The 9,940-nt window shown below is 31.6% G+C and overlaps 1 protein-coding gene across 1 annotated transcript; it reads left to right on the top strand.

Moving 5' to 3' along the window:
* The first annotated feature begins 1,174 nt into the window (after positions 1–1,174).
* On the top strand, positions 1,175–9,397 carry LOC140978913 (uncharacterized). Its single transcript, XM_073444150.1, has 4 exons — positions 1,175–1,398; positions 5,228–5,268; positions 5,957–9,312; positions 9,392–9,397. The coding sequence occupies exons 1-4, from the start codon at positions 1,175–1,177 to the stop codon at positions 9,395–9,397; spliced, it is 3,627 nt and encodes a 1,208-aa protein (XP_073300251.1).
* Positions 9,398–9,940: the final 543 nt, after the last annotated feature.

The raw sequence follows: 9,940 nt of genomic DNA, 5'->3' as shown, positions 1-9,940 counted from the left end.
TGCGTGTCTTATCAAGTTAATAATTACATGTATGGGGACAAATAATGGATACATCATCTTTTTGGGGGTATTGTACACTTGATTGCTTAGAATTGATACGCACATATATAGATTCAGTATTTATAAGTTTTGATATGTTGTTTATTAATCGTATTTATTTTTATATCAGTTATTGATGTAACATTAATTTATTAGACGTGAAGAAACATATCAAAATTGTATAACTATTATATAAGTGTCAACTCAACAGTGAGCATATTTTTAAACAACATATCAAAACTATATATATATAGTTTTGATATGTTGTTTAAAAATATGCTCACTGTTGAGTTGACACTTATATATATATATATATATATATATTAAGTGTGATGACATGATAATAACTACATAAAGAGGACACAAAAAGTGAATTTGTTGGAGCCTTGGAGGGGTATTAGAATGATAAATTTGATGAAGTGGGATTAAACGCCCACACAAAAGTCAAAACTACGCAGTCGACCAGCTTGAAAGAACAAATANTTATATAATAGATTTGATATGTTGTTTAAAAAAAATATGCTCACTGTTGATATGTTGTTTAAAAAAAATATGCTCACTGTTGAGTTGACACTNAAAAAAATTTACTAGTACCTTGATCCATCGTTAACTTGCCTTCTTTCAATTATTATTATTATTTTTTCTAAAGTGATTATTGATTGTGTGATATCTAAACATGATAATAGGTCTAGTTCACTAAAGTTTGAGACTCGACCCATTACATTTTTGAAATACTTATGTCTGGTTATATTAAGTTTCGAAATGAGCATAAAGTGTATAAATTGAAGAAAGTTTTGTATGAGCTAAAGCAAGTCCCATGAGTATTGTATGGTCGAATTGAGACTTATTTTTATAATGTGTGTTTTCAAAAATGTCCATACGAGGATACACTTTGTACAAAATTTAAAGATAAAGAAAAAATATTCATTGTTTTGTTATATGTTGATGATCTTATATGCAAGGGTAATGATAGTGTCATGTTTAAAAATGTCAAGGAGTCCATGATAATTGAGTTTGATATGTCAGATCTTGACAAGATGCATTATTTTCTTGATATTAAAGTAGTTCAATCTACTTATGGGATTTTTATTTCCCAAAAAAAAAATATGTTCAAAAAGTATTGTGCATATTTAAGATGGAGAAATACAATTCTGCAAGTACTCCCGTAGAGTATGGTTTGAAGCTAAAAAAATATTGTGAAATAAAGAAGATTTTCAGCATACTTTACAAGCGAATTGTCGGAAGTTTAATGCATTTGACAACAACAAAGTTGGATATTATGTATTCTATTAGTCTTATAAGCAAATACATGGAAAATCCAACAGAAATGCATCTTTTAGCTGCCAAGAAGATTTTACGGTACTTGCAACGAACACCAGAACTTTGTCTCTACCATAAGAACGGAGAACAATAAGAATTTGATGTCTTTTCTGTGATAGTGATTTTGCAGGAGATCGAGATGATAGAAAAAGAAATTCAGGATATATTTTTCTCGTAGATTCAGCTGCTGTTTCATGGACTTCTAAGAAGCAATAAATTTTTACTTCATCAACCATTGAAGCTGAATTTGTTGCGGCAAATTCAAGCTATTTGGTTGAAAAAAATTATTGAAGAGCTTAAATTCAAGAATTATGATCCTATTGCAATTTATTCTGATAATAATTCAACCATAAAACTGTCAAAGAATCCCGTCTTATATGGAAGAAGCAAGCACGTTGATGTGAAATATTATTTTTTAAGAGACCTCACAAATAATGAAACAATTGATCTCATATATTGCAGAAACAAAAATCAAGTAGCTGACATATTTATCAAGTCCCTCAAACTGCCTGTATTTCATTAACTAAGGGAGCTACTTGATATTAGCACACTGCATAACAAATTGAGGGAGGGTACCCTTATTAAACCGATGTTGACCTTATTAGTTTAAAGGAGGGATTGTTGAATTGTTAAAGATTTGTCCAAGTCTTTAGTTATTTGTTTTGTCAAATGAAGTCGGTTAGTAATGGTTTATTAGTAACAAAATATTACAAGAAATAATTATCTTTGCATATTTTTTATTTAATGGTTTTAGTAGTCAAATATTGTTGTTATTTTTATGGTTCTCTACATTTGTGTATTTTCTTATAAAAGGCTCATTGTTCAATAAATAAGATATGTAGTAGAAAACAACATTCTTCTATTTGTTTGATTTATATTTTATTCTCTCGCTTTTTTTATCAATGCAAAGTATGAACCACTTATAACAGCAAATTTATATATTCATTTAACTTGAAGTTTAAAAAATAAAGTTTGAACCATTTTTGGTTATAAAACGTAAATGTTTATTTAATTTGAAGTTAAAAAAAAAATAAGTTCGAACCATTTTTTGTTATAAAACGTAGAAAAGATATTATAAGTTTAAAAATATTAATAGTAGTTTACTTTTCATGTGAACGAATGCATAGTTAAAAAAATATGTAAAAAATTTTAATAGTATTTGATTTTTTTATTTGAAATAATGCATAGTTATGTATTAAATAAATTAATTAATTAGTTAAGTTAAATTAAATTAAAAAATCTATCACTTATTAACTAATAATGGGAAAAAAATGCATAGTGATGTATCAATATATCAATTAAATAAATTAATTTTATTTAACTTACATTTTAAAAAATTAAGTCAGGATCTCTATCCACAAATTTATATGTTCGTGTAGCTTGAATTTTAAAAAATTAAGAATATACATTAATCATATATAAATCAATCAAATTAACAAACAACAACAGTATAGGATTATGTCGATCTTAATAAGTCAACAGAACCACAATACATTATTATTATTATTATTAAAGAAAGAATTAAAATTATTTACATCATCATGAACTCACAATTATTTCAAAAACAATAAAGTACCAATATCCACAAATATATATTTAAGTTAAATTTATAGATTTAAACCATATGCAAATAATATTAGATTATTAACAATGTATGGATGATTATTATAGATAAATATGAATGTGATAACTAAGTATTTATATATTCATTTATCTTTAAGTTAAAAATAGGGGTATTTTTTTTAACATCGCTCAACTCTTTTTTTAAGAAAATGACCTCCTCAAGTGTATTTGAAATACATTTGAGGAGGTCATCTTGTTAAAAAAAAAAAGATTTGACTGAGTTTATTTAACAAATTTCCACGTTAAAAATATTATGTAAGAAATCATTTTTAATTATAAAAATAGAAAATATATTGTATGTTTAAAAAAATACTAACCACAAATATATGTGTTCATTTAACGTGAACTTTAAAAAATGAAGTCCGAACCACTAACATCAAATTTGTATGTTCAAAAAATAAAGTTTGAACCATTTTTGGTTATAAAATATATATGTTTATTTAACTTGAAGTTTAAAAAATTACGTCTGAACCGCTAACCACAAATTTATGTGTTGATTTAACTTGAAGTATAAAAAATTAACTCCAAACCATTTTTTGCTATAAAATATAGAAAAGATATTGTAGGTTTAAGAAATATTAGTAGTAGTTCCTTTTTTCATGTGAAAAATACATAGTAAAAAAATATTCAAAAAATTTAATAGTGTTCGACTTTTTTATTTGAAAGAATGTATAGTTATATATCAATTAAATTAAATAATTAAATTAAAAAACTATCAATTATTAAGTAATAGTGGGAAAAATGAAACCATAACAATGTATCAATTAAATAAATTAGTTAATAATTGAATCAAAAAATCAAAAAGTCACATAAATAAATAAACCATTAATTAAGTAATAGTGAGAAAAAAAGTAACTAATAAATTCATAAATCANGCGGGCTGGACCCTTGAACTCGCCAGTTTTTAATACAAAATAAAAATATTTAAAAATTAATTAATCATTACAATTATTTTTCAACTTTATATTAATAATATTATCGCAAATTAAAATATAACAATTAAGATTACGACAATATTGTACAGATTATTTATGTCATATTGTAGGATCGAGCGCTTGACGCTTTACCAAAAGCTATAGAAAGTGCTTTACCAAAAGCTATAGCTGGTGGTAATGATACAATTCAAATCCTTTAATCCGCACAGCAGCTCAAGCACCACGGTTCGATCGCTCTACCAAGGAGGGACAATTATTGCACCCAACAATCTCCCTCCCAATAATTGCACTCCTTGCAATCAATGAGAATCAAACTCGTGACCTTGGCTCTGATACCAATTGTAGGACCGAGCGTTTGCCGCTTTACCAAAAGCTATAGCTGCTGGTAATGGTGCAACTCAAATCTTTTAAACCGCACAGCAGCTCAAGCATCACGGTTCGATCGCTCTATCAAGTATGGACAATTAATGTACCCAACACATATTGTAAAATTTTATTTTGTATGATACGGGGAGAGGGAAAGAAAAAAGAAAAAGTGAAAACAAAATTTACTAAAATGGAGAAGTTGATTGACTTAGAGTTTGGACTCGGACATACGCATCTACAATTGGTTGGACGCATTTTTTTGAGCTTATCTTAAAATATATGCTGATATTTTTTAATCTATTTAAATTATTTTTAANTTTTAAATTTTTATAATTTTGGATTATTGTATCTTCATGTACATGTAGCTGTGATAAATTCTTAAGGAAACTTTACTGTCATAAATTCCTTAAGGAAAATTTAAAAATATTAATCAAATTAAAAAAATTATAATTATAAATATACTAAATGTTTAAAAATAAAAAAATTATAAAATTTGAATTTAAAAATGTCATATGTCTCTTAATAAAAAACAAAAGAGATCATCGAGATGATTTCACGTTTCAATCTAAAAAAAAAAAAATTTCTTGTATAATGTTCCGATTTCACTCAATTATAATTCTGAGAGTAAAAAGAAAACTTTCCATTCGAATTCAATACCAAAGTGTTAATGCAAACTGAAAGGAATTTTATTCCTTGATATATTTTCCTTTTAAATTTATATATTTTCCTTGTTTAAGATCTTTAATGTTTTGCCTTTCTAGAATTGAGAATAATCTCGATTTAATGATACGATCTAGTGTAGATTTATTTTTATGATAATATCTTTAAGATATGATATCATTGTTTTGAAAAAGGAGTTTTTCTTAATGATATTTTGATATGATAATATCTTTAAGATATGATTTTATTTTCCTAATGAAATTGCTCTCTTAATCTTTAAAAAGGGACTTAGAAGAGAAAGAAGAATACATAGAGCGAAAAAAAGGTTTTTGGAGAGACAAGTGGTGCGCGAAGAGTTTTCGAGACCGGAGCAATCTCGTGCTGTTGTTTCAAGTGCTGCTGTGAAATGCTGACAACATCTGAAGTCAACACCTAATCACTGTTTTGATTAGAGTGTTGATTTTTGAAGTTTTTCTTTACTTCTCAGTTGATGCATCCTGTGTATAATTGGTCTTACGGTTTGTTAGAGTTTTAGGATGCAATTTGATATTCGCCTTATTAAGGGAGTTGTTTTATTCTTTCACTAGTATTGGTTTTTGTAAACTTACAAGTTTTCTAGTGAATTATTTTGCCCTGAGGCAACGCACAAGTATTTTATACTTGTGCATGATTTATATCTCGTCCCTCATATTAGTATTATTTAAGTTATGTGTTAAAATATAATTTCCGCTGCAAGTTGTCGTGAGTGTTACAACACCTATGCACAACACCTACATTCTGATACACTTAACTCTCACCCTCATCACATAAACACTGTGGAAACGAAACATTCAATTGGTATCAGAGCCTCCACTTGACGCTACTAAGTGAGATCCTGTTTTGTTTTGTTCTCACAGGTGAAAAAGGATTATGGAAGCATCAACAAACACCGTTTTTAGACCTCCCGTGTTGGATGGACCAAACTATGCATTGTGGAAAGTTAAGATGAAGGGTATTTATTAAATCTATTGAAGAAAGAGCTTGGCAACGTGTACTTGATGGTTGGAGTCCACCAAAAATTGAAGATGCTGATGGAGACACTCGGCTCAAACCTGAAAGTACATGGACAATCGATGAAGTGCAAACTTCAAATTTTAATTCCAAGGCTCTCAATGCTATATTCTCGTCTGTTGACACAAGGATGTTCAATCTAATCACCAATTGTGTCTGTGCCAAAGAAGCTTGGGATATACTTCAGAAACATTGTGAAGGATCCGAGAGTGTGCGTAAAACTAGGCTAAGGATGGTGGCATCAAAATTTGAAAGCTTGAGAATGGAGGACAAGGAGTCTATTCTTGAGTACGATAGCCGTTTGAGACAACTTTCTAATGAAGCTCACAGCCTTGGAGATCCCATGTCCAATGAAAGATTGGTGAACAAAGTATTAAGATCTCTTCCTGAGAAATTTAATGTCAAAGTTTGTGCAATTGAAAAATCTAAAGACACTTCAACAATCAACCTGGATGAATTAATGAGTTCTCTCAGAACATTTGAGATAAATCTTGATTTACAAAGGAAGGATAAAGGGAAGACAATAGCTCTTGAAGTTTCAACCGACTCTTATGATGAAATTCTTCAAATATCTAAAGAGGTGAATGAGTCTGATTTAGGAGAAGATTCTATCTCTCTAATTACTAAGAAATTTGGTGATTACTTGAAGAAAATGAGAGAGAAAAAGAAAATTGGACAAAAATCCGTGTTGCCCAATATCACCACCTCTGAAAAAGCTCAAAAGTTTACTCCTATGAAGGGACAGTTCCGACCAAGGAATGAACTACAAATCCAATCTAATGTCAGAAATTTGGATTCAGTGCAATGTAGAGAGTGTTATGGATTTGGACACTATGCCAATGAGTGTGCCAATCGACTTCGGCGAAACAAAAGTATGGCTGTCACTTTGAGTGATGAAGAGTCCGATGATGATCAAGGATCAAATGAATCTTATAATTACACATCGTTGTCTGCTGTGATCAAGGAGAAACGTTTTATGCAAATCAATCCTTTGGGTGTTGCCACAGGTTTTGCAATACCTGGACGCAACATCCCCTCAAATTCAGTGTGTCTTAACTCTACAACCCTTGGTGAATCAAGTCAGTCTGAAACTCAAGAAGTAGATGATGATGAAGTCACTCTGGAAAGTGTGCAGACAATGTATGAAGAATTGTATGAAGACTGGATCAAAAGAAATAAAGTGAATGCAATTCTCTCCAAAGAGAATACTGTGTTGAAGTCAAATGTGTCACGACTTGAAGTAATCTTAAGCAAGAAAGACCTGGAATTATGCAAAATCAAGGAGGAACTTAAAGAAGCAACTCAAATTCTTGTTAAACTTAATTCAAGTTCATCCAAACTTGATTCACTCTTGATGATTGGAAAGAATGACAAAGCTGGACTTGGTTATACAAATAACCTGCTTGAAACTGGAGAATCTTCCAATACTGAAAGAAAACCAACTGTCTTTGTCAAAGGAAGTGCCGAAGTCTCAAATGCTACACACACTGAAAAAGGTGTTTCATCAAAAAGGCCAATATCTACCAAGCAACCCAAGTCCAGGAAACGCCACTTTATCTGCCACTACTGTTTTAGACCCGGACATATCAAACCCTACTGTTTTAAACTGAGAGATGACTACAAGAGATGGGAATCTGAACATGTGTTGCCTCAGGTGTTGTACAACACCCAGCGCAACACTGCCAATAGGAAACCATTGGTAAAAAGGGTTTGGGTGCCAAAGACTAATATTCAATGTTCTGTTATCTATACTTCATTAAAGACTAACATTGTAGGAATATGGTACTTTGACAGTGGCTGTTCACGCCACATGACAGGTTCTAAAGACCACTTGGTTGACTATGTTGCACTTAGGAATGGTCATGTGACATATGGTGGTGGTGCTAAAGGAAGAATTGCTGGCAAAGGGACCTTGAATGTTGATGGTTTGCCCAACCTACACAATGTGCTTCATGTCGAGGGACTTAATTCAAACTTAATAAGCATAAGTCAACTTTGTGATGATGGTTTACATGTTAAGTTTGATAAAGACAATTGTGAAGTTTTTGATAACACTAATACTTGTATTTTGATAGGTACAAGGTCTGCGGACAACTGTTATCAACTTGGAGAGGACCTTGTGTGCAATCATTCAAAGGTGAGTGAATTAAATTTGTGGCATCAAAAACTGGGTCATGCAAATTTCAAGACATTAAAGAACCTTGGTAAGTACGATGCTGTGAGAGGTATGCCTAATTTATCCTCTGGAATTCCCTATGTTTGTGGTGCATGTCAAAAGGGTAAGCAAACACGTGTTTCCCATCAAATGTTGCAACACTTTGGGACAACACGGTGTCTTGAACTTGTACACATGGATCTTATGGGTCCAATGGAAGTGGAAAGCCTTGGAGGTAAGAAGTATTCATTTGTTTGTGTGGATGATTTCTCTCGTTTTACATGGGTAAGTTTTCTTAGAGAAAAATCCGACACATTTGTTGCTTTTAAGAAATTACATGCTAAGATTACTAATCTACATGATTTGAGGGTTGGTAAAATAAGGACCGACCATGGTAAAGAATTTGAAAATTCACACTTTACATCATTCTGTGAAAAAAGAGGAATAACTCATGAATTTTCTGCCCCTAAAACTCCTCAACAAAATGGAATAGCCGAAAGGAAGAACAGGACACTGCAAGAAATGGCTAGGGTCATGTTGAGTTCAAAGAATATTTCAAAACGATTTTGGGCCGAGGCCCTAAATACAGCATGTCATATTTCAAATCGTGTGTACCTAAGGAGTGGTTCTACTATGACATCCTATGAAATTATAATGGGAAAAAGGCCAAACCTAAAGTACTTCCATGTTTTTGGGTGTGTCTGTTATGTTTTAAATGACCGAGACCATCTTGCAAAGTTTGATTCAAAAAGTGATAAGTGTTTATTCCTTGGTTATTCATCCAATAGTCGTGCATATCGCATGTATAATCTTAGAACAAGAACGACTATGGAATCTATTAAGGTTGTTTTTGATGATCTTGCAGACTTAACAGGAAAAACAATCGAGGATGATGTTGATGGGCTACGGAACGTAAGTGAGACACTGCCTAAAACAGATGTTGTACCCGATGTTGTAACACCTGCGACAACGCCTGCACTGGCAGAATCAACTAATGAACCGGGAGAGAATGCTGTAAATGATGATGATGTAACCAATGAAGGGAATGATATTTCCAGTAAAATTCAGAAAAATCATCCATCATCTCAGATCATTGGAGGAGCATTTGAAAGAATGCAAACTAGAAGGAAGGAGAAAGTGGATTATCGAAAAATGAATGGTCTAGTATGCATGACTTCTGTGTACTCTCAATTAAGTCATTCTTGTTTTGTTTCACTCATTGAACCCAAAAATATAAATGAAGCCTTAAAAGATGAATTTTGGGTCAATGCGATGCATGAGGAACTTGAACAATTCGTTAGGAATGATGTGTGGGATTTGGTTCCTAGACCTGACAATGTGAATGTTATTGGAACCAAGTGGATTTTTAAGAACAAAACTGATGAATCTGGAATTGTTTTGAGAAATAAAGCAAGGCTAGTTGCTCAAGGGTATACACAAATTGAAGGAATTGATTTTGATGAGACATTTGCCCCTGTTGCCCGAACTGAATCAGTCAGACTTTTACTTGCCATTGCTTGTCACATGGACATAAAACTATATCAAATGGATGTGAAAAGTGCATTTTTGAACGGCATTTTGAATGAGGAAGCTTATGTAAGCCAACCGAAAGGATTTGAAGATCCACACCACCCAGACCATGTTTACAAGTTGAAGAAGGCACTTTATGGACTGAAACAAGCTCCACGAGCATGGTATGGTAGGCTTACTGAATATCTGCTTGACTTAGGCTTCAAACGAGGTGAGGTTGATAAAACCCTTTTTATTCAAAGGTCGAAGCATGATATTCTTG

This window comes from Primulina huaijiensis, chromosome 6 (genome assembly GCF_012295235.1).
Source record: "Primulina huaijiensis isolate GDHJ02 chromosome 6, ASM1229523v2, whole genome shotgun sequence".
Taxonomy (NCBI): domain Eukaryota; kingdom Viridiplantae; phylum Streptophyta; class Magnoliopsida; order Lamiales; family Gesneriaceae; genus Primulina; species Primulina huaijiensis.
The sequence above is the reverse complement of the archived record's forward strand: the minus strand, read 5'-3'. Positions and strand labels throughout refer to the sequence as shown.